The sequence below is a fragment of the Neofelis nebulosa genome, chromosome 3 (genome assembly GCF_028018385.1).
Source record: "Neofelis nebulosa isolate mNeoNeb1 chromosome 3, mNeoNeb1.pri, whole genome shotgun sequence".
Taxonomy (NCBI): domain Eukaryota; kingdom Metazoa; phylum Chordata; class Mammalia; order Carnivora; family Felidae; genus Neofelis; species Neofelis nebulosa.
This window is the reverse complement of record NC_080784.1, coordinates 55,326,155-55,351,996: the sequence shown is the minus strand read 5'-3', so window position 1 is coordinate 55,351,996 and position 25,842 is coordinate 55,326,155. Positions and strand designations below refer to the sequence as shown.

Here is a 25,842-nt window from a genome sequence, read left to right as displayed (position 1 = left end):
CAGTCGGTTAAGCGTCCGACTTCAGTCAGGTCACGATCTCGCGGTCCGTGAGTTCGAGCCCCGCGTCAGGCTCTGGGCTGATGGCTCGGAGCCTGGAGCCTGTTTCTGATTCTGTGTCTCCCTCTCTCTCTGCCCCTCCCCCGTTCATGCTCTGTCTCTCTCTGTCCCAAAAATAAATTAAAAAAAATGTTAAAAAAAAAAAAAAAAAAACATACTTCCTTTCAAAGGGACAGAAGCCATGTCAAATAGATTACACAGAAGTGCTGAAGAAATTCCACTTAGGAAAACAAACTGAGAATCCAAGGACACCAATCCTCGCATGCAAAACTGTAGCTCAGCAGCTCAGCCAAAAAGCAGGAATGTGAACCCCTCACGTTTGTTTTACGGTCAAAAAAGAAAACATCTACCCATCTTTCTGTTTTCAACCATCGCTCTTCTAAGAGGAGGGAGAAGGAAGAAGTGATGAGAATCTGCTTATCTAGGTTGGTGGAGACAGCTGACCCAAGTAGTCGGTGCACCTCCTCGTTACACGCGATCTTCCACATAACAGAACACCTTATCTGGTGCTGCTTTTTTCCATCAGTATCATGTGCGCCATTAACAAGTCACGTTTGCAAGTGTGACAGGACGTGAAAAGTGGCGTAAGCATTCATAAAACTACTGCATCTTCTGTAATGAAAATCTTTCCGGAAAGGTAATTTTGTTTGTTAAGAATCAATTTTATTAGTTCTGGGGTGCCTGGATGGCCCCGTTGGTTAAGTGTCCGATTACTGGTTTCAGCTCTGGTCATGATCTTCTGGTGTGTGAGTTCAAGCCTGCGTCAAGCTCTGCACTGGCAGCAGGGAGCCTGCCTGGGATTCTCTCTCTGCCTCTCTCTCTGCCCCTCCCCTGCTCATTCTATATATGCCTGTCTCTCAAAATAAATAAACACTTATTCAAAAAAAAAAAAAAAAAGAATACTGCAGAGGGTGGTACCACCTGATTCTTTTTACTGTTGGCTCGGAGATGAAAGAAGGTGATCAGTAGTCTAAGTCACCCAATGTTTCTGGTCTGTTGCGACATTCCAGTCCAACTACCACTCTTCAGGCCATGGGAATCCCAGCGCCTTGCAATTCGGTATCATGTTTCTGCTTAAAAAGTCTATGTCATTCTATTTACTTCTGCCATGTTGATGAGAGATACCGATATGCGGCTCTTCAGGCAGAAATTTTGCCTCGTTACTTTCACATCCCTATTTGCCTCTCTGTACGTGCCCAAGGTATGTACGATTAAGTTGAATTTGTTACTTAAAGTGGTAACTTTGGCACATCCACCTTAACACAAATGGCAAGCTAATTACACTCCTTTAGGTGAAATGTATGCCTCAAATAAGTATGTTACTGGGCTGGTATTTAAGACATGCTCACATATTTCCTTGAGACTCTAAATGTTTTCAGAAAATAAGTTTTCTTATTTATTGTTTTCAATCTTAGAAAAAAAAAAAAAAAAAAAAAAAAAAAAAAAGACCCTAATAGGATCTCTCACAAAATGCTACTGAGTGACTGTCAGAGGCACAGAGAATGCCCCCAGTGAAAGACCTCAGCAGCTGAGTGTGCAGGCAGGTGGAAGCAGGATTCGCAAGGGGACTGCTTTTCCTCTGACAACCGCTTTGTCCTTCCCTGTTTGAAGCAACTATGTAAGGGGCAAACTTGACTCTTACAGGATGTCCTAGGCTCAGAGCACAGCTGGTTAATTACCTGCATGACACCAGACGTCACCCTGTTCTCAAAAAAAAAATTTTTAATAGTTAATGATGAATGTGGCAAAATGAGCTCAGCTGTATATATTACGTTTATAGACAAAAACTCCTACGGAAGAGTCTATGTGGTTAACAGTGATCAGAACAGCTTGTGGAGCTTCCAGATGGAGCACACCCTTCCCTCAGTACGCTGAGGGATCACTCTCCGCTTTACTCCTGTTTGTTAAACTAATTAATTGCATTTGATACTTGGGCTGCGTCAGTGGTCATTACTCATTAACTTCTCTGCCCAAACCAGTGTTTCAACTTAAGGTTTTACTGACAGTGAAGGACTCCACCGAATCTATGTAAGAGTCTATGAGGAAAGACTGGTTGAGTTCAACAGGACCCAAAGCTATTCCCTTCATAGAGTGAGCAGTAAGGGGAAAAAGAGGAAAAATCTGTGAGGAGAGAAAGTTTGGAAAGCACTTTTGGAAAACACAGAGGAAGCAAGCATTAGAAATGCTTTTTTCTACATTTTGTTTACTATACCTCAATAAAACTGGAAAAAAAAACTACTTTGACTCTGGTAACTCCTCAAAGACTCTTTTGGTCATCTGGCCTCTCCCATCATGCTGTGACTTCAAGGGTAGACAATTTTTTATCACATTTCTGAGGAAAGTGTGACACCTGAGAGGTTCTGTTTTTCTACCATTACAAAATCCTGAATGTTTATCGAACTCATTATGGGAAGAATAGAAGCGCTTGGTGAGTGGACAAAATACAAGATAGTACATCTTAATACTGTTTGTCAGATGAAAGTACCTTAATGACAAAGCCCAGGTGGGAGGAGAGGTGGCAGGGCCTGGTCCAGGGCTGTCCAGACTGGCCAGCGACAAATAGTAGAAAGGCAACAGGTATGGTGGTCAGGCATTATGAACCTTTCTTCACAAGGATGGAGGCACCGAGTCATACAGAATGGACAAAGATAAACTACTTAACCATTATAAATAGAGTTACCCTGCTGGCTGGGAGGAATATTAGGCAGAGATGCAGTTAGGAAGGTTAGGATATTCTTTAAATTATAAGAGTGCCAGAAAGACAATTTAAAACACAAATGATCTTATCACTGATTTTGGGATCTAATCACTGTCTTATCTGCATAATTAGAGAAAGACCCACACATGGTTCCAAATGTTGACCCTGAAATAGGGAAGGAGAGAAAGAATACCCTGGGGTGGGTAGTGTGATAGAGCAAGCTCTTAGACAAGAGAGCCAAGTGGACGTCTAATTATAATCCTTAAATTGTTCTTCTCAGTGACGTGTTTTGACTTGCGACTTTGGTAAGCTTCTCAAATGTTTTCAGGGCTTTACTATGTGTGTCAAATGGGCAAAAGCTTAAGATATCACTGGGGTTTAGTCTTGTCGTCTTTAGATTAGAGCAGTGCCCAGGCCTCAAGAAGTTTCCCTGGCTTAATTGAGTTATAGGAATTCTGTTTCTTTTACTTCACAGTGAGGCCAAAATGGCGGTGGATGGAGAGACAAATTAACAAACTCACAGAGAGAAGAGATAGATAATCTAGTGGTTAAAAAAGAAGAGGTCTCGTAGCAGGTTGATTGCATGTGAATTCCAGCTTCCCTGCTTCCTTGCCATATACACTTGTGCAAAATTCTCCTACCTTGATTTCCTCATCTACTAAATGGGGATTACGGAATCTACTTCATGTCTGTTGTATTCAATGAGGTAATGCTCACGCAGTGTTTAAAATAGTATCACATACACAGCAAGTGCTCGATGAATGTGAAGTGTTAACACATTTAAATGGCTTTATTGGATAAAAGACAGTGCTACATTGCATTTTGCTATTCATACTTACTTTGATGCAAGCAAGCCTCCCCTTATGGTATGGAATGTCTCCCACAGAATCCTAAATTGATCCAGCCCTGGAGCCTTGCAGGCTTCCTGGGAATGAAATAAGTACCTCTAGTGGCAGAAGGGCGAGGGGCTCCCTGTACAGTGCTTGGGGCTCAACAAGCTTTTCTAGCCTGTTGGCTTTAAGACCCAATCCATGGAATTATCTCTTGATCACCACCCCGGGTGGTGAAAAAAAAGCCCACGTGTTTTTTTTGTTGTTGTTGTTTTTTTTTTTTTTTTTTTACATTTCTATTTTTATTTAAAAATTTTTTTTTTTATTTTTTTTTTTATTTTTGGGACAGAGAGAGACAGAGCATGAACGGGGGAGGGGCAGAGAGAGAGGGAGACACAGAATCGGAAACAGGCTCCAGGCTCCGAGCCATCAGCCCAGAGCCTGACGCGGGGCTCGAACTCACGGACCTCGAGATCGTGACCTGGCTGAAGTCGGACGCTTAACCGACTGCGCCACCCAGGCGCCCCTAAAAAATTTTTTTTTTATTTTTTTTTTATTTTTGGGACAGAGAGAGACAGAGCATGAACGGGGGAGGGGCAGAGAGAGAGGGAGACACAGAATGGGAAACAGGCTCCAGGCTCCGAGCCATCAGCCCAGAGCCTGATGCGGGGCTCGAACTCACGGACCTCGAGATCGTGACCTGGCTGAAGTCGGACGCTTAACCAACTGCGCCACCCAGGCGCCCCTAAAAAATTTTTTTTAAATGTTTATTTATTTTTGAGAGAGAGAGAGAGAGACGGAGAGGGAGAGCACGCGTGCAAGTGGGGGAGGGGGCACAGAGAGAGGGAGACACAGAATCCAAAGCAGGCTTTAGGCTGTCAGCACAGAGCCCTATGTGGGGCTTGAACTCATGAACTGTGACATCATGACCTGAGCCGAAGTCAGGCGCTTAACTGACTGAGCCACCCTGGGGCCCCTAAGTTTCGATTCTTTTTTAACTAAAAAAAAAAAAAAAAAATTTTTTTACATTTATTTTTGAGAATTTCACATTTATTTACATTTTATTTATTTATTATTTATTTTACATTATTTTATTTTTGAGACAAAGCGTGAGCGGGGGAGGGGCAGAGAGAGAAGGAGACACAGCATCTGAAGCAGGCTCCAGGCTCTGAGCAAGCGGTCAGCACGGAGACCAACACGGGGCTCGAACCCACAAACTGTGAGATCATGACCTGATCCGAAGTCGCTCAACCGACTGAGCCACCCAGGTGCCCCCCTCTAAGTTTCTGTTTTTAATAAAATATTAAATACTTCTTGTTACTTCTCCAGTCATTTGTGTATTTTTTCCTTATAATTTCATTTTAAAATAGTGCGTATGTGGCCTTGACAATTTGACTCCAGGGTTTCGGCCTCCCAGAATCTAAAACGTGGCCTTCCCTTAGGCCAAATATCTCTTGTAAGTGTGGTCTGTGCTGTCACCTTTTACTGTATCCTCAGAGTTGCAGTGTTATCATTTATAAGGAGATGTTGCATTAGGAAAAATAACCCAGTTACCCTGAAAAATTTATAGCATCAGTTCTACAATAACTTTAGGGATGTCATTTTGTCTTTCGGCAACCCAGAAAATGAGATGCTGGTCTGCTTTGGAGAAGTTGTAAGGAAGGAGGTTTCTAGGTCTCCACTGGGGGCACGGTTGCCGCAGCTTAAGGGCCATCTGACAATGATTCTCAGAGGAAGGAGAAGGTAAAGATGAAGAGAGTCAGACTCCGGTGTGATCACAGGCATCGCCAAAACGGATTCCTGAAATACAACCGGAACTGGCAGGTGGGGCAGAAGGGGGAGAGATGGGGAACCCCTACAATTACCACACTCACTGAAACCAACCAGATAATTTAAGACAGTCTCACTACTCCTGGACACGAATAATTGAGACTTGCTCTCAATAACGGCCAGACTTCTAAGACTTCGTCATTTCATTTGAACTACTCAAGAACCATTGATGATTTTGTCCCCTAGAATTTTAAAAGTAAAGTCATCTGGTTAAGTGGCTCAAAAAGCTGCTGCCAAATATTCTAGCTACTGTTGAGTAATATGGTATCAGATGGTATTAGAGCCTCCTGCTCTGAATAAAACGTAGCTTGGGATTGTACGTTGTGGCAAAGATGATTAGCAGTCTACTGAAATCCATTCTTAGGCACATGGCTAGACCACATGCTCAGACTCCCCTGGAGTTAGGTGACCCAGGAGATCAAATCCTGTACCGGGCCATGAACAGAGATGAGGTGTGCCGTTACTGGGCTGGGGTTTTAGAAAAGAAGCTTTGCCTCCTCGGTGTTCTCTTTTTTTCTGCTGCAGAGAAAGGAGTCCCCCCACCCCCCCCCCCCCACCCCACTGCCAGCCTAACTGTGGAAGCTCCATGCCAAAGGGTTTCTGCCAGCCTGACTTTCCAAGTGATTGCATATAGAAGAGGTTCCTGGCAACAACGATCTTGCCCTGGGCTGATATACAAGTGAGGAATAAGATTATACTATATTTAAGCCATTACATGTTTGGGTCTATTTACTATAGCAGTTTAGCATTGATGGGTGGCGGAACAGTTCACCCCAAATGGGGCACTTTGGCATAAGGGTTATTTTGACCTAAGGGCACTTGAAAAATCAGCAGGTACGAGAAGGGTACTCTGACCTCTCCTCCTGAAAGCAGGTGCTACAACTCCCATGTAAAATAGGGCCTTCCTAGGCAAGAGCATGTGGCAAAGAAACATGCTTATCACCAGAGATGGGGAGTTGAGGCCAACGGAAATCCGTACAGACCTTGTTAAAATAACTCTTCTCTTCCTTTAGGCCCCCCCATATATTTTAGTCACTTTCCCACAATTACCTTTCTTCGTTCAACCTTCAACCTTGTTCATAAATGCTTAGGCCTAGCTATCCTTGGTCTCTGTTTTCCCATAGGGGTTCTCGTGGACATATAAAAATCCACAAGCTTTTTTCCTGCAAATCTGTCTTAGGTCAATTTAATTCTCAGGCCCAGCCAGAGACCCTGAGAAACTACAAGTAAAATCTGGCTTCCCCCACAACAGATCCCAACAACTGTATGTGCCGTGTTTTTAAGTTCTATTCTCTTTCTAAAGTCACAGGGGAGTAGAGATACCTTAATGGTGTTTTAGCATTTTTGACTCTGTCAAAGATGCTGTCACGTGCCTTATTGCTTAGTGCCACAGTAAGGGAACTTGAAAAGTCACAGTTTAAAATCATAGACATAAGGCGCCTGGGTGGCTCAGTTGTTAAGCATCTGACTTCGGCTCACGTCATGATCTCACAGTTCGTGAGTTCGAGTCCCATGTCGGGTATAACATGAGCCTCGAGTCAGGTGAGTCCCACTTCTCACTCACTCTCTCCCTCCCTCCCTCTAGTGGGATTTTCTTTCCCTCTCTTTAGCTCTCTGTTCCTCACTCACTTGCACCCTCTAATTAATTAATTAATTAATTAAAAGAAATAAACATTTACTTCAAACTTCTGACATAATGCAATAGAAAATCCCATAGAGCCGGTAACAACAAAACTATTAAGCACATTTTCAATTCCAAACCTGAACTGATAATGAATACCCTCTGAAGATTCACTTTTGTGGCCCAAATTACCAAGAGGAAATTATTATTAATGTAGTAACTGTCCTTACCTGCTAAAGATGACATATTGATAATGATGCCGCCTTCACCTCCATTTTGCTTACTCATGTAATCCAAGCCAAGATATGTTCCACTGATAACAGAAACCTAATCCAGAGGCATAAATGGGAAAAGCTATTCATTATACTTCATTGCACAGTCACACAGCAAAGTTTTTATTGCTCTTGCAGATACCCAGGGAGATTTCCGCAAATACTACCCCTGAAAGCTTTTTCAAGTGACTGCTTGCCTTTTTTTAAAGCTAGTCGTTGACTGCATTCTCCTTTGTTTGCCTACTGTTGTGGAGCCCGTCACATCTCTGCAAATCTTCACTTACTGCCCCGCCTGATATTTTATGAATAAAGTTGTATACCCGTGGTGTTTTGTCACTTGACCTCAATTCGCAGCACCTTCCAGTACACAGTTTACAGCATTCTTTCGTGTGTACCGTACTGTGTATAGTATTCTTTTTCTTTTCTAAATATTGGACACAAAATGTATTTACCCTTCTTAGCGTAAGGTTTTCAGATTCAGGTATTTTATATTCAGCTGCTGTGTTTAACTCTTTTGGATTTGGGAATCTATAATAGTGGAAACCCTTGATTTCCTACACAGTTTTCATCTTTTTTTTTCCTAATAAAAAGTCTATTTTGCATTTGTATCCACTTCTTTCCCCATGTAATGCAGAGGAAGGTGATCTCCCCAGGTTTAGGGTAGATACTGATTAATTCAGTCACAGAAAGCCCATTCTCTATGCCAGTGACTGGCTTAGGAGCCTGTAGGTGACCCACTTCTAGGTGGTGAGATCTGAAGAGCAGTCAGCTAAAAGGGGGCGGGGGGTCCAGGTAGGTGATGGGGTGGTGGGAGAGGAGGTCACCGAAAAAATTTTTGCTTTTAAGAAAACCAGAAAGAAATGATTCCATTTTTCCTTTTGCATCATTTCATAACGGTGTGATGGCTGGGTTAAATCATTACATTACCAGTGTCTTGAAGATGAAACCTCCATGAAGGAAGACAGAGCAGAGAGATGAAAAGAAACTAGGCTCTAATAACAGTGTGTTGCAGTATAAAGCAATCCTGAAGCCTGTGTGGTGTGAGATCATATAACTCTTTTACCCAATTTCAGCACCCCGACTTTTCCGTTAGCTGGACATAGGATCTTCAGTCATGTCTGTCACGTAAGTTTGCTCCTCACTCTCGCACCGTCTTTCTGAGAGTTTACTCTGATTTGTTACCTATCTCCACGCGTAGGCAACTCTTCTGTTGCAGGAGTCTGACATTTAAGAATTCACCACTACCCAGAGTAACTTGTGATACAAAACTTATATTTGAAACCTTATTTTCCCTTTTAGATGTCAGAACTGCTCTCCTTTCCAACTTAGACTTTTAGAAGGTGGATATTTTCTTTTGACATCTTTATTCCTACTTTTTTCATTCTTTACGAGACTGTAAAGATAATGATGAAATAGGTAATGAGCCTGAAACTGAGGGCATACATTGGTGTTTACCCTTTTTTTTTTCTTTAAAGTCCTTTTAGAGTTTTCTTAACAAGATTTCTTGCCTCTCTACCTAACAGTAGTCCTAGAACAAAAAAGTAAATTGAAGATTCTATTCACTTAAGCCACATGTCAGTTTGATATTAAGTAGGCTTAGGGAGAATAAGTAAAAATCTCCCCAGGATTCCCTTTAAAAAGAAAAAAAAAAAACCCAAAACATTGATGGTTTATATAAGAAGGAAAAAATGTATATGGCTGAAATTACTGAAGTCAGTCAGATTCTGGTAGTTTCTGCCTAAGTCTCTAGCATGTCTGGACAGAATTTCTATTTATGCGTATTGGCGCTATGCTTTTATTCTCAGGTATTTACAGCTTTGCTGACACCCTGCTTTTGTGTTTTCAACATCTACAAGATGCAGCCAGTTAGACAGTTTGGGAATATTTAAGCTTTAATTTTTTAAAGAAGGAAGATTTATTTCCAGGTCTTTGGTGGTGGAGGACAAAGGATTATTTTCCCGTCCAGTATCAGGTTAAAAACTGAGTAACTTTTCAAATGAAAGTGTTCTCAGAATAAATCTACAAAACAGGGTCTGATGTGCTCTGGCTGGGGCATATAGGATATTTTACCTCTTTTCCTATAACAATCTCTGCCTTATACAGATAATATATTAAATGAAATATTAGGAAACCACAGAACAAAATGTTTTTTTTTTTGTTGTTGTTGTTGTTGTTAAATTCTAAATATCTTTCTTGTCCCTTGGCAATGTTTATATACCACATAGATCTGGTCATTATAATACCAAGCATCTAGGGGAAAATAAGAAAATGAAAACTACAGACATGCTCTAGCTACAAACACAAAGTAGCTGGAGTCTATAGTATGATTTCAGTCCATTATATAAAGGTACAATTTTAAAAAAAATTTGTTTTAACGTTTATTCATTTTTGAGAGACAGAGAAAGACAGCGCAAGCAGGGGAGGGGCAGAGAGAGGGAGACACAGAATCTGAAGTGAGTTCCAGGCTCTGAGCTGTCAGCACAGAGCCTGATGGGGGCTCAAACCCACAAAATGTGATATCGTGACCTGAGCCGAAGTTGGACGCTTAACCAACTGAGCCACCCAGGCGCCCCAAGGTACCCTCAATTTTGTACTTGACCTTCAAAACATTTTGTACTTGACTCTAAAAAACAAAAAAAAAAAAAAAAAGGAAAGAAAGAAAGTATATCTTGTGTCTAATTTCACATAATATGAATAAAAATTCAATTAGTGACCAAATGACCTAATTAACACATGCTTACTCCATAGTTTTGGTTACGAGCAATTTTTGTATGTAAAACCAAAATTATAATTGCACTGTATTCCAGATCTTAAATTAGTTTTTTCCACAGATTAAAGCACTCTATAAGTTAAAACCACTCGTAAATTCCCCTGTAACAAAGATAAATGGATAAATGGTAGTAGCTTACTTGTTTAACTCTTCTTATCAGACATTATGTCTTCTTAGTTTATAGATACATAATGTATTATATATAACATACAATGTTATGTATTACATATATATTTCTATAACATATACATAATACAAGTGTGCCTGTGCATTCGCTACTGAAATTTCCGAATCTATCATTTCCCTTCCCTTCCTCCGATCTGGGGTCCCTTTTAGTTTACGGTTCTTGTGCTACATTCTACCTCTAATTTTAAAAATTCTGTCATCTAAATCATGAAACATTGCCTTTCAGGTTTCTTGTCTTTTCACCAGCCCAATTCTCAAGAAATACTAAAATAGATGACCATTTTTTTTCCTGAAATCCTTTTTTTATCTTTTGTTTCTGTGTCCAGTCTTTTCCCATTTTTACTCATTTATGCAGTAAATATTATATTTCCCCTTGTAGAACTACTTAAAATTTAGCAAGTTTTGCCTAACCATTAGAGCTCAACTAGACCTTTAGATATTATTGAGTAGCAATAACAGAAAGAAGTTACTAATTTAATTTGTAATTAACATCCTTGGGAACCAAGAAAAGGGAGTACATTTGACAACATTCCTATCTACCTCCTCAACTCTTCCTTAGAGGTAGAGAAGGGCAGAGAAATCAACCTCATATAGAAATCAGACTGTGCCAATGAAAACAATGTAAGTTTTTACAATCTGGAAGAGAAATATGATTTAGTGAGTGAATACTATGTTCAGGCACTGTGCTGGATACTTCGTGCAAGTTCTGGTTTATTTAAGTTTAACCATCCTTCGTGGCAAGGAAATTATCCCCATCCTCTTACAACCGTGAAACCCAAGACCGCAGAAATGAAATAAAAGCTCATGCATTCTAAATTCAGGGCTGGAATCTACTTTTGACTGAATCCAGTCTTGACTGACCTTTCCAGTGCAAATCTTTAGTCAACCCGTGTACGTCTGACAAAAATAATCAATAGCAATAAGCTATCTATTTTGTTTAGTTTTTATTTGAGTACACTAAGGGATTCAATATACATTAGTCACGTGTCCAAATTAGGTTATGAAATCCCACCTGAACGGGAAGAAGTTAGTCAGGTGTATTAAAGGGTCAAAGAGTAAAAGGAATACATCACAGCATGGCTTTACCAGTTCTCAAAGTCAAGTCTACTTCCACCCAATTGCCAGAGTAACCTTTGATAGTTATGAAAAGATTCATTCTTTCCTGAACATTCTTAGCTCTGAGCAGTTCGAAATAAAGACAGCACAGTTGGCTCCAGATGACGGAGGAGGCACAGACTAGCCTTGTGGGAACAAACGACTGGGAAGAGGTTTAATGTACCTCTTGTGTGGGGAGAGTGGTGAGATCTGTGGAGTTAGGGATAAGGAAGGGGTAAGTGGTAAGGAGTGAAAAGTGGGAGGACAGATGATACAGCCTGGCAACGCTAATATATCAGGAAATAATCCCAACAGTGTATTAAAACACAAAAATGAATACCCCTGTATGCAAAATGTCATCGAATGACAGTTTATTTATCCAATAAGCATTCACTGAACCCCTACTCTGTACACAAAACACAAATTTTGTGCCCTGAAAGAGCTCAGAGTATACTGGCATATAGTGCATGGGTATAAAAAATAATTCTAATAAAAATTTTAAATTTGTAAGCCTTTCGAAGAATGGTATAATAATGTTGTACAAGATTCCAGAAGAGGGAGTGATATGTGGTAAGGTTCTTTAACTAAAGGGTTCTTCTCTTGACAGGGACAGGAGCACAGAAAAATGCAAAAGCACACACGGGATCTTGTAAAAGGAGGCAAATTACATTCAGAGTCTAAAAAAAATATATGTTATGTAAACCTAACACAAATATTTGCATTATACTAACAGAGATAATCAAGTTGGAAGGATAATGATTGGTCAGATTCTAATCTACTCTTGAAATGGGTGTTGAAGGTAGGAAGGGAAGTAACATGTTTTCGAGTTATATATAGGTAACAAAGGTTATATCTTGCTCTCTCGATGTAAAATTAAACAAATATTAGTTCCTGGAGTTAAGCTAAGGAGTGGCCTATGTCAGCAGAGGCCAACGAAAAATAAACGCCAGATAATTTCAATGAGCAAGGATCCAGGAGAGTGAGTTGTAGACAAAGGAGCCAAATAAAATTCTCCTGGTCTTCCAGAATTTTCTATTTGCAGATAATGTAAGAACTTTCTAGCATGCAGCAAGTGTTTATTCACCCAGGCTACATTAGAGCAAACACTCCCTCTCAGTCAGATGAAGATAGACAATTTGAATCCTATTATTTAAGATAATCTCTTCACTATTTTCATGTTCTTTATATTGGCTCTAATCATTGCACACTGCTTTCTGACAGCTGATTTCTCAGAGAAGAGACACAGTAGCTGTCCATTATGAATACAACCAATATGGAATTTTATACCCTAGTGAACTTTATCTATAAAATATCTGTAGACAGCACTGATGAAATTATTAAAAATATCAGTAGTGATGCTTCAGGGAGAAAATGGCTGTGGGATTTGTGCTTTTTCACCAGCAGAACTCAGTTCAAAGAAATTCTTGCCACGTTATGTGGTTTTGGAAAGTGCCATCAAGTTTATAAAAATGTATTCTTAACTATTCCTGCAGTTCTCAAATGGTTGTACATTCATTTTTTTTTTTTTTTTAAATCTGGCAACCAAAGTATATAATGAAGTATGGTTCATAATAAGTCAGGGGCAACCACCAAAGATTAATAAAATATTCTTAACAGCGAAAAAAAAAAATTAGAGGTATCCAGTGGAATTTAAGAAAGGAATGGAAAAAGATCAAAAACAAAAAGAAAACTTAGTAAATTTAAAATATGAACTAAAATGTAAGAAATAAGTTCCAAAAGAAGGATAAAAAATAAAAGTGGCTTAAATTCACAAATATACAATGCAGATATGCTCACATATGGCTTTAAAAATAAGAGCTCACAGTATATTGTCAGCAAGAGACAAATATAACATAAAAGTTGACAGGTCTCTAAACATACACATATATCCCAGAAAGATATGGGGGAAACTTGACAAATAACATTTTAAAGTTCTTTTGAAATCTCATGATATCTAGGAACACCTGTGACAAATTTTAAAAAGAATTAGGAGAGTGTTTGTACTTTAGTTTTCTTTTTTTAGAGAGAGAGAGAGATTGAGAGAAAGTATATGGGGGAGGGGCAGAGAGAGAGATTGAGAGAAAGAGTATGGGGGAGGGGCAGAGAGAGAGAGAGACAGAGAGAGAGAGAGAGAGAGAGAGAGAGAGAGAATCTTAAGTAGGCTCCACACCCAGCTTGGGGAGGAGGGTCTCGATCTTGAGACCATGAGATCATGACCTACGCTGAAGTCATGAGTCTGACATTCAACCGACTGAGCCACGTAGGCACCCCTGTTTGTATTTTAAAACAGTACCTCTCACTCTTGGTTAAAGGACTTTAGGCATCTGTCAAGTTTGGGGAACAACTCTGTATCCTTATCAGAGTGTTCATGCATTCCTCTCTTTTGTGAGGTAGTATAATTCTCATTACTCCCACCACGTTACTACTGTTAAGCAATCATTCCTGGGAATGTAGATTCAAGTCAAACATTTACTGACTAAGCACTATCTTCAAGATATTGTGTTGATTACTAAGAAAGAAAGAAGGAAAGGAAAGAGAGAAAGCAAAAACATAACTCAGTTCCTGTTTTTAAGGTGTTTATCATCTCCCGGGAGGGTATCATGAAGGAGGGGGCCACTCCTTGTATGCTTAAACACACTTAGTGGCCTCTCTGTACTTTACACATCCTTGCTTTGCAAAACTAGTCGAATGGCCTTACCAAGGGCGGGATGACCCCCCCCCTACAGCTTAGCTCCGACAACTTGTTTGCCTAAGGTTTAAGTTTTACTAAATCCCAATACCTTATGTCAAGTGTGTTTATAAAATGAGATACCCAACAACCTTGTAATACAGTGGATAAAACAAATCTTATTTCTTTATTCGACGTTTTTGTAATTTAAGCAAGACCTAAACGATCATCAAACATTGTAGAAATTACACGCACACGTACACACATACCGACTTTCAAGATAAAAATCTTAATAATTACAAAGTCTCACTGTCCCTTTAGCCTTATTTTCTGTTAAATTTCTGGAATTAAATTAAGATTTAGTTTTCAGGGGCACCCTGGTGGCTCAGTCGGTTGGGCCTCCAACCTCGGCTCAGGTCATGATCTCCCAGTTTGTGGGTTCGAGCCCTACGTCAGCTCTGTGCTGACAGCTCAGGGCCTGGAGCCTGCTCCCAATTCTGTGTCTCCCTCTCTCTGGGCCCCTCCCCTGCTTGCACTTTCTCTCTCTCTCTCTCTTTAAAAAATAAATAAACATAAAACATTTTTAAAAATGATTTAGTTTTTAAGTAAGTTAAGCCACGGTTAACAGATTTTTTTTTTTCTGTAATGGGCCAGATGGTAAATAGTTTAGTCAATGTGCACCACAAGGTCATTGTCACACTATTCAACTCTGCTGTTGTAGCAAAAAGTAGCCACAGCCAATATGCAGATGGATGACTGTAGCTGTGTTCAAATAAAACTATATAGATACTGATATCTGAATTTCGTATATTTATGTACTTCATATTCTTCTTTTTACATTTTTTCAACCATTAAAAAATATAAGACTCATTTTTAGCTTGCAGGTCATACAAAAACAGGTGACAGGCTAGGTGAGCCTGTGGGTCATAGTTTGCCAACTACTAAGTTACGCAATAAACTATGTGGGGTTTTTTTTTCTTATATTTCCTTTGAAGATTTTAAGACAGATTTATCTGCATAATTAGAAGTCTCAAATATCTTCCTATTTGTAAAAGGAAATGCTTTTTTTCCTAGCTTTCTGTAACTTCCCTTTTTCTACGTTGTAGGTTTTTGTATTGATTTCATGAATGTAAGAACCTTTTTTTCCTTTAAAAGCATCATTTTTTAAAAATAAGTTCAGGCAGTAAAAACATGGCTAAGATAGCTTACCAAATTAATTTGCACAGTTTTTTCCCAGTTTTTCTCATTATTCACTCCAGCGTTATTGACCAAAATGTCCAATCTTCCAAAGTGGTCTACAACTTTTCTGAAAGTATCTAATTAAAAAAAAGACATTATAAATTTTTTTTTTAACATTTATTTATTTTTGAGACAGAGAGAGACAGAGCATGAACGGGGAAGGGGCAGAGAGAGAGGGAGACACAGAATCAGAAGCAGGCTCCAGGCTCTGAGCCATCAGCCCAGAGCCCGACGCGGGGCTCGAACTCACAGACTGTGAGATCGTGACCTGAGCTGAAGTCAGACGCTCAACTGACTGAGCCACCCAGGCACCTCCAAAAAAGAAGACATTATATAGATATGTTCTTGTTTTCCATATATACATTTCAGTCCTACCCTGTGCCCTGAAATCAATTTTCATGTATTCACTCTTATAACGAAAATTACACTCTTAGATAGTGACTTAATGCCTTGCTTCTCGAAGTACGGTTTGTGAGCCAGGAACATCAATCAGCATTACCTGGGAACTTGTTATAAATCCACAATCTGTGACCACCACAGACCTACTGAATCGGAATCTTAACTTTAATAAGGTCTGTAGATGACCTGTACGTACACTGAAGTTCTTAATTTAATGAAGTAAATTTTAGACAACTGAGCATCCTAAACTAAGAGCTCTTACAAATCCATCTGGGCAGCCAGTATCAGTCTGTCTTTAAGACATTATTGAAGCTTTCTGGCTTAGACTATGACAAACATCCTTTCTCAATAAGCTGTATTATCTTTATAAAGTGTAATATTAAACATAAGTCTTCTTGTGTATTCAGATCCATTATGGCCATTTCAGGGAGTTTTAATAGCCCAGGAAGTAAAAGTGTATATACTTCATTCAGTTGATTTGGGTACTGCAACTTGAATTATGTACCATTCATTCTTTTCTCTTTCTCACTATTATTGCTGTTTTGTATTCCTAGTTTGTATAAAAGCTATGTTCAACCAGGGTAAAAGCCCACATAGATGCTAAGGCATGAAAGTCATTCATGGCATTGTCAAACCACATATCCAGTCCTTGCAAACCCTCCTTAGCCAGTTCATACTTGGCTTTATCATCAAAGCAGTTTTTGACATACTTCTATAGATTTAAACTGATTCCTTGGGCCTTTTACCATTGGTTCTAGTTCTATTACTTGAGACTACAGATAACAATTGGGGTTGTTCTTCCATAGGACAGAAATGTCTTCTCTGGTCTTGAGGTCAGTATATGGGTTCCTTGAAAAAAGTAAAGTCACAGAAACTTTATTTTGATTGAAATGAAATCTAGAATTACTAACAACCGTGAGACATACTGAGGGGGACACGGGCTCATCAGTTCCCAAGTGGGTAAATCACTATGCAAGCTAATTGCCAGAAATATCACAAAGGCCATTATTTACAGTACTTTACCATACTGGAATAGAAAACAACAAAATAAAAGCTGTTTACTTTTTCATGGAATTTTTAAATTGCTTAAAATGTCAAATTGATTCTGGAAAAGGTCCTCCAGCAGAAAACATCTAAGGAATATCTATCTATCTATCTATCTATCTATCTATCTATCTATCTATTTTTGCATCTATCCTAAGCATGTTCTACTCTTCAAAATCCCACATTCGGGGCACCTGGGTGGCTCGGTCTGTTGGGCGGCCAATTTCGGCTCAGGTCATGATCTCGCGGTCCGTGAGTTCGAGCCCCGCGTCGGGCTCTGTGCTGACAGCTCAGAGCCTGGAGCCTGTTTCAGATTCTGTGTCTCCCTCTCTCTGACCCTCCCCCGTTCATGCTCTGTCTCTCTCTGTCTCAAAAATAAATAAACGTTAGGAAAAAAAAATTCAAAACCCCACATTCATCTTATAGGATTTCGGTTGTTAAGTATGTAAGTCTAACTGCTTCTTTAATTTTTCTTCCCTCCTCCTGGTCTCTACTGCATACCTTACACTCTGCCCATATCAGTAGATAATACATCATTCTCTTTCCGATCTACCACTGAATTTGGGGCTCACGGGGCTTACGATTAAGCTCTTGCTGACATTTATAAGCTGAGGCACTCTGTAATTTACCTAAATTCTCCACACTATTTTTTTCATTTGCAAAATGAATTCTGTCTAGATCATCTCTAAGACAGTTTTCACCTCTGTATTTTTATGATTTTAATGAAGTCTCCCTCGGCCGCCACCTAAACAGTTTCAAAACTCGTACACAGAATTAAATCCTGAAATTGGAAGAGTCAAGGCCATGTCTTCCTTAAATGCAAATAAATGCTGATGTCCAGACAATGTGTGGATTTCTCATGATCAACATGCTTTCTCCTGGTCACTCCTGTATCTGAATTTCTTCCTCCACAATCCTTAAGGAATGTGTTTACAGCCAAGATACTAATTTTAAATACTGGGAAGCAAAACAATTAAGGTTAAATGTCACATGTGAAACTACATAAATTCAGGCAGAAACAGCTTTCAGATGATCTATACTGTTTCCTATTTCATCAGCATGGATGTTGGGGTCTGGCATGACTTTATCCTTGATCCAAAATATCATGCACAATCAACAAAACTTTACCCTCTTGCAAAATATGTTCAATTGCACTGTGTTCACAGATCTCTTCTACTTAAGCTTGTAAGTCATATTGTAAGTCTTAGCATTTTCAGATTTAATTACATAATTTCCTATAAAACAATTTCCTTTAACAGCAGGGGAAAACCTGCCTCTAATGTACCACTCCACCTTTACTCTCCTACAGAATAGCCCAACACTTTCAAAGAAATTCACATATCCAGTGTTCTTTAAGAACAGGAGTACTAGCATGACTTTTATGGAAAATTTCTGGCCCCTTCATTAAAGATGTGCCCCGCATTTACTGAGTCTTCCAATAAAACTTTGTGAAATATGTATATTTTATTTTTCTGGGTTTTTTTTTTCCAGAAAAAAAAAATGTATATTTTCCATGCAGATCTACCAAACCTCCATATGACCAATCCTGTTTAGTCTCCGTGCCAATACTGTCCTTGATCTCTCACAAGTAGATGGGTCTATTTTAAGGGAGTAGACGGAAACAGGAAAGCATTGAGGAAAGTCTGATAGAAACTTTTCTTCTGTGATTCTAACACTGCAGTAGAACTATTATTATTTTTAAAGTACCATTTCATAGGGGAAAACCCAGAGAGAACATTTAGTTGATTGCATCTAGCACGTCTGCGATGATGATCCTTGATCTTGCATTCTAGTATGTTTAAAAGGAAACATTGCCACATTTGGTTGTCATTGAACTCTGCATCTTCCAGCATTCTGGAAGAAGTTGTTTGCCACAGTCCCTTAGCCTACTTCAGCTTTCCAAGTTCCATCTGCAATTTCAATCATTTAATAATCCCTGTAGCAGCACGGTCTTTGAATACACAAAGGAATTTTGATTACATTACGTGCTGCCAAAATTAAAAAAAAAATAAAATAAAAGATTTCTCAAACAGTCTTGGTTTTCCCCCTCTTAGTTTTCATGGCTATGGGGATGTCGGCAGGAAACATAACAGTCCAAGCTATCTTTCGGAGCTTATTAAATAGCTGCTCTCCAGGAGGTAGCCTTGGAGCTTATTAAATAGCTGCTCTCCAGGAGGTAGCCTTGCATATGCCTGCACCCAAGCTGGCGCTCCGGCCCGGGCTGCCTTCAGGTTGTTGCTTGTTCAAGGCATGTTCCGTGCTGATGGACTGATTCCCCTCTCTTACCTCTCAATTGTTCCTGGTCAGCCACATCGCACTGGATGAACAGAGTCTTCTGCGGTTCAAACTGCTCATCCAGGGCAGCTTTACACTTTACACCTGCTTCAAGGTTCCAGTCGACCAGCGCTACCTATAAAGAGCAGAGGAATCGAGGTTCTGCGCAGCTTGTGAAACAAACAGCCGGACGAACAGTAAATACACACCGGGACGCTCCCCCTTCTTGGACCTCAAACTCCGCAATTAAAATTCGGGGTCTCTCCCCACCGCCTTCGAGGTCTGCTCCAGACCGTCAGCCTCAGCAGCTTTTGAAAGTGGCAAAGGTGGGCAACCTGGGGCGCAGCAACCCCCCGCCCCTCCCGCCCCGAGCTCGCCAGGAGTCCTCTGACCGGTGGGCGAGTCTCCGGGTGGGAAGACACGTTTCCCGGGGGGGGGGGGGGGGGGGGGCGGGCGCCAACGCTTACCTTGGCGCCCTTGTGCAGGAGCGCCTCCGCAAAGGCCCTGCCGATGCCCTGCGCCGCGCCGGTCACCAGCGCCACTTTGCCGTTCACATGCATGACGCGGCCGCTGCTCCGGGCGGTGGGCGAGCTCGGCGTCTCCGCGCCGCCGCAGCTTTTATGGCCCCCTGCGCGCGCGCGTGCAGCCCGGCGGGGCGCTCTCCTGCGAGTGGGCGGGGATGAAACTGTCAAGCCCGCGCCGGGGAGCCCACGGCTGTGTCACCTGGCGCTGAGCGCTCCGGGGCGCCAGGCTTCGCGATCTTTGCCTTCCTGACTCGCTGCCCGGGTCAGAGCCTGTGGCTGGCAGGGCGCTGACAGGGAAAACAGAGAAGTTGTTTCTAAAAAAGATTACCTTCATTCAGTGCGCCGAAGACCCCCCCCCACCCCCCCGGATAAAAGGAGAGCGGAGGAGGGAGGGGTTTGGGAGCTTGGTGTCCCCCTCCAACCCTCAGGGCCTCCTCTGTCTGCTACCCCCCCACTCCCCCGAATCAGAAACAAAAACAAGCAAACGAAGCGAAATTTTAGGGGTGTTGCTGTTTGTATCCAAGTTTATGTCTGAATTCCCATCTCATGGCGATTGGGGTGCGGATGGGGGTGGGGTGCAGAGGTAACTAGCACCATTGTTTTCTTTCTTTCTTTCTTTCTTTCTTTCTTTCTTTCTCTATCTCTCTCTTTCTTTCTTTCTTTTTTTAACTTAGTTGTGCGGTTGACAGTCTTGTACAGACATTAGAGATAATCGAACTGCGCTCTGACCGAAGACCCCTAAATCATATCACTTCAAGGCTGGGACTTTAAGGTTTGGCACTTCTGTTTCAGATCAGTGTCAACCGTGTGTCATCTTGAGAGGGCTCCACAGAATGGTAATCATTTACTTGCCCAGGACTTCCAGAGTCGCTTTTAGCCTGGTGAACTGTTGGTTCAATGGAATGCTTACTCGTTGAATCATACTAGCTGTGGAGGCTCTGAGTTGCAAGTATGGGACAGAAAGTTTTCTTTCAGGAGCCTGAGTGCCGGCTGTGTATCCAAGATGGATTCAGCCATGGCTATTTTTCGCCATGGCTATTCTTCTGACCTAGTCACTTTTTCCCCCCCTTGTTATCACCTACAGGTTTCAATTTTATTTAAAATTATTTTTGTAATGTTTATTTATTTTTGAGAGAGAGAGAAGGAGACAGAGCACAAGCCAGGGAGGAACAGAGAGAGAGGGAGACACAGAATCCAAAGCAGGTTCCAGGCTCTGAGCTGTCAGCACAGAGCCCGAAGCAGGGCTCAAACCCACAAACTGCGAGATCATGACCTCAGCTGAAGTTGGACACTTAATGACTGAGCCACCCAGGCGCCCCTTCAGTTTTAATCCTGTAAGCATAATACCAGGTTGGCGTTTGTCTTTATGAACAAAGAAATCTAAGCACCAGGGAGATGAAAGTCAGGAAAAAGGTTTTAAACTAAGAGCAGAATGAATCCTTTGTGTACTTTGCTGCTTACAGGAGATATGGGGGAAGGTGACCCGGTCAGCAGTGAAGGTGTTTAGGGAAGCTGGGGAGGCCCTGTAAAATACATATCAGTAAGCCTCGGAAGAAAGACCTCCAAGTTAGTTTGAAATTAGATCTTCAAAAAATATTGAGAAATGAAGGGAGAGAGAGACTTACATTCCATCACAATAATTAAAAGAGTCATAATATGAAGAGTAAGTTGAGAGATCATACTGAGAGAGAACAGCAGAGGACAAAAAAAAAAAAAAAAGGAAATAAAAACCTCAAGTAGCATGCACAGAGGATAGAAGAACAAGTTCTTCAACAGAAAAGAACTGACAAAAGAAACAGAGAAGGAACTGCAACAGTGACATTGGACCATGTTGGGAAGGCCAGCACATATGGGGGAAAAGAGCTTCAAGAAGAAAGGAGCAGTTAATTACACAAAGTATCCTAAAGAGCACAATGAAAAGGAGGATGGAGAAATGCTTTGAATTTTTCAAAACAATAATTAGTGTGAGTAAATTTACAAGGCACAGAAACCAAAGGGCTGAGATTTAAGAAGAAAATGGCTGGCAAGAAGATAGGTATTGCAGGAGTTCAAGACATTACATGGAAAGAAATAGATTGGACAGCAGTTGGAAAGATTAGAGGGAAAATAAGTTTGTCCTTTAAGGAGGGACAGGAGGACTGATTCAGCTTATGAGGCGAGGAGTCCATGAGAGTACGAGGAACCGGAAACAGCCTGGAGGTGGGTGGGTGAGACATAAGAGTGTCAGCTTTGGGTTCAGACAAAATGGGTTTGGATCTTGCCTCTGCTACTGACCAGCAGGGTGACCGTGGGCACGTTGCTTTACCTTCTGTGCCTCAGACTTTTTCTTAGTAAAGTAGCAGTTCCTATAAGACTTTGGTGAAAATTAAATTAGGTATTACTTATAAAGCACTATTCTAATGCCTGGTACACAGTAATACAATAAATATCTGTTTTAACTAATTACTTCTGGATTGTTAATAAATAATATACAAGAGATAGAAAAAAATGTGAGAAACAGTTTTTTGTTTGTTTATAGCACATAGGAAGGACTGGGATCTAGAGCAAAGTTAGCACCTTTAACTACCTTTCTTCTCAGTTTCCATTGTCACTGTCTTTGTTCAGTGATCACATACTTTCTTATACTTTCTCCTGTGATCACAGTAGCTGTTAACATCCTGAATTACTTTGCCCACAAATTTCTTAAATCCAATTCAGTTTCCACACTCTTCCCAGTAAAAGTTCTAAAATATAGATCCAGTCACGTTTGGACATTCTTGCTTTTAATGTCCTTAAAATATCCAGACTCTAGGACACTGCATAGGAGGTGGGGCATTCCACGCCCACATCTTTCTTGGAGTTCCTCTTTATAGTCTAGGAAGCAAAATCATTTCAAACCTACTCCACTTTCCAAGCCCCAGGTCTTTGCCATTCTCTGTCTGCTTGCCTGAGGATACTTCCCCACCCACTTTCTTTTCTTGTCTTCCAATTCATCTATGAAAACTCTACAGTGGAAACACCAATCATATCCTTCTGATGAGCTTACCATCTATGTGTCCAGCTCAGGGTCCTTTTCTCTGGATATCTCCAGCATCCAGTACAAGGCCACCCAAAGTGTGTGCTTGCACATGTGGGGTGAAGAAAAGTACAGATAAATATGAAAGATGTGTTTGACAGAAGATGGAAAATTTGAACTAGATGGTGAGATTTCCTGTATATTATGATTACCTTTTTGTATAACGTAAAAGTAAGAATGGAAAAAAGTACATTGGTATGGTAATTTTTGAAGCGGAGTGTTTTGATATTTTATATTAAATGTACATTTTGACTTAAAACTATCTACAGGAGGGGTGCCCAGGTGGCTCAGTTGGTTAAGTGTCCAACTCTTGATTTCAGCTTGGTTCACGAGCTCATGGTTTGTGAGTTCGAGCCCTGCATCGGACTCTGCGCTGACAGTGCAGAGCCTGCTTGAGGTTTTCTCTCTCTCTCTCTCTCTCTCTCTCTCTCTCCCTTTCTCTCTGCCCTTCCCCCACTCACTTTCTCCACCCCCCTTCAAAATAAACAAATAAACTTTAAAAAATATGTCTACAGGACATTATATATAGTATATTCTATACCCAGTAAGCACACCCCTGTGGTTTCTAATATATATTTCTCAGCTTCTATGTGATAGCAGTATTTAGTTTCATTTACATTAGCTATACAATTTTATCATCAATATAGTTTGTACACTTAAGAAAATAATTCCTAGGTAAAACTAAGTTAAATCTGAAACAAACCATCACATAATTTTGTGAAGTATTCTTATTAATAGGTTATATTTTATTTAATACTTTTTTAAGTTTATTTATTTTTTGAGAGACAGAGAGACAGAGCATGAACGGGGGAGGGTCAGAGAGAGGGAGACACAGAATCCGAAACAGGCTCCAGGCTCTGAGCTGTCAGCCCAGAGCCCGACGTGGGGCTCGAACTCACGGACCGCGAGATCATGACCTGAGCCGAAGTCGGACGCTTAACCGACTGAGCCACCCAGGCGCCCCTAAGTTTATTTATTTATTTTTTGAGAGACAGAGAGAGACAGAGCATAAGCAGGGGAGGGGCAGAGAGAGACAGGGAGTCACAGAATCCGAAGCAGGATCCAGGCTCTGAGCTAGCTGCAGAGCCCGACGTGGGGCTTGAACTTGTGAACCGCGAGATCATGACCCGACCCGAAGTCGGATGCTTAACTGACTGAGCCACCCAGGCGCCCCTTATTTAGTAATTTTGAACAAAGTTCTGTTTAAATGAAAACAGATAAAATGAAATTCAATAACAGTCAAATTAAAAGGGGTGGCTTTTCTCAGTACTACCTACTAGCTTTGTGACCTTGAATAAGTTACTTCACTCTCTGAATCTCAGCTTCTTCATCCGTTAAATGAGGATGAAATAATACCTACTTCATAAGGTTGTTGTAAAGACTAAACTGAGTTAAATAAATTCAGGTAGAGTGCTCAGGCCAGTGACTGGCACATAGCAAATGCTGTGAAAATGCCTTTTTCTCGAAGCACACATATATGTGTGTGTGTGTTTGTGTGTGTGTGTGTGTGTGTATCACTGCATTTATCATTTACGAACAAACAGTGAATCATTGCGGCCATTTTACAGATGAGGAAAATGAGTTTAAGGACATTAGGGAATTTGGCCAAGGTCATCTACCTAGAAAATTGAAGGAAGTGTTTTTGAGTCAAGACGTGGTACTGAGTGGTACTTTTTTCTTTTTTCTTTTTGCTTTTATTTATTTATTTATTTATTTATTATTTTAAAGCATTTTTTAATGTTTTATTTCTTCTTGAGAGAGAGAGAGACAGAGCATGAGGGGGGGAGGGGCAGAGAACGATTGAGGGAGGCACAGAATCTGAAGCAGGCTCCAGGCTGAGCTGTCAGCACAGAGCCCAACGAGGGTCCTGAACTCACGAACTGTGAGATCATGACCTGAGCCGAAGTCGATGCTTAACTGACTGAGCCACCCAGGCGTCCCTTTTGGTTTTTAATTAAATTTTTCCTTTCGAGGTAATCACAGCAGAGCAGTAGTTTTAGCCGTGATTAAATCGTGATTTAAGAAATACAAGTTAAAAATAGATTTAAATTCAAGTCAGAATTCCCAATCAAATATATATATTTTCATACACACACTAGTCTTTGTTGGTTCAGTTCTGACCTGTTAAGACAAGCCAGTCTTAACTTGATTTTCCTACATCCCCTGCCTGGGGTGAACGCAGACATCCCAAGATACAACTAGTCACAGGCCCAGCTTAAAGAGAGAGGCAAATCAGTCACCTGATAGGTATCAGCTTAGTAATTTTTAAATGCTCACATATAAATCAATATAGAAGTAGATTCTTTTCTTTACTAAAACCAAAAAGCACTGCTGAAATAAGGCAGTTTCTGCAAAGATTAGGGTCAAGGATTCTCATTTTGACTCCGCCTGCACGAGCTAGAAGAGGGGAGCTTTGAATATATACTATGTTCTTGTTCTTTTGTGTGTTCTCTCATTTCATCCTTTTGCCAAGCCTACAAGATCAATGTTATTATCGCCGTTTTACAGATGAAGAAACTGAGGCTCGTGGAGGACAAGTGACCTGTCCCAAAGTTCACACTCTGACTTTTAGCAGCAAACCTGGGTTCAAACCGAGCCATGGAGCTCCAGAGCCTTTGCTCTCTTTACGACTCTGCTGTCTCAGGCAGGTGTACATTCAAATGCGGTCTTTTCCTCTCTGCTAATTGTACGATCTGGAGCTGATCGCTCAACCTCTGTAGTCCTGCTTCCTGAGCTGTTCAGTGCAGAATAGGTTGACATACCATGAAGCACCTAGAACAGTGCCTGGCACATATTTGGTGACCCATGAATTATTAGTATTAAGTTCTTCCTTAATGTTCATATTTCTTCCTGGATTTAGATATAAAGACTTTGTTAAAAATGGAAAAACCGTGATGAGAAGCATAGGTTTTCAGCTCCAGAATACAGGTAATTAATTTCAAACTTTCACAGTGTATCCATCTGCTGGGGCCACCATAACAAAATACCACAGACGCTGTGGCTTAAACAACAGAAATTTATTTTTCACGGTTCTGGAAGCTGGAAGTCCAAGATCAAGGTGTTGGAAGGTCTGGTTTCTCCTGAGACCTCTCCCTTGGCTCCCAGATGGCTGCCTTCTCCCTGTGGCCTCACCTGATCTTTGCTCTGTGCACATGCCCCTGGTGTCTCCCTGCCTATTCAAATTTCCTCTTCTTAATGTTTGTGTATTTTTGAGACAGAGACAGACAGAGCATGAGCATGGGAGGGTCAGAGAGAGAGGGAGACACAGAATCCAAAGCAG

General features: G+C 40.8%; 1 protein-coding gene across 3 annotated transcripts in view; it reads right to left on the bottom strand.

Annotated features, from left to right (window-relative positions):
- Window positions 1-19,772, bottom strand: part of HPGD (15-hydroxyprostaglandin dehydrogenase) — a 29,969-nt gene extending 10,197 nt beyond the window's left edge. The window contains exons 1-5 of one of the 3 annotated variants that reach the window (XR_009259171.1): window positions 19,451-19,772; window positions 18,996-19,119; window positions 15,237-15,343; window positions 7,267-7,363; window positions 232-3,680 (exon numbers count right to left, since the gene is read on the bottom strand). Coding sequence is in view for 2 of the 3 variants with exons in the window: in XM_058720868.1 (XP_058576851.1) it covers window positions 7,267-7,363; window positions 15,237-15,343; window positions 18,996-19,119; window positions 19,451-19,543 (421 nt within the window). In the remaining variant the exon portion in view is untranslated. Of the gene's footprint in view, window positions 1-231; window positions 3,681-7,266; window positions 7,364-13,652; window positions 14,810-15,236; window positions 15,344-18,995; window positions 19,120-19,450 lie in introns of those variants that run through there. The other 2 variants (XM_058720868.1, XM_058720869.1) reach the window with 2 other exon arrangements.
- Window positions 19,773-25,842: the final 6,070 nt, after the last annotated feature.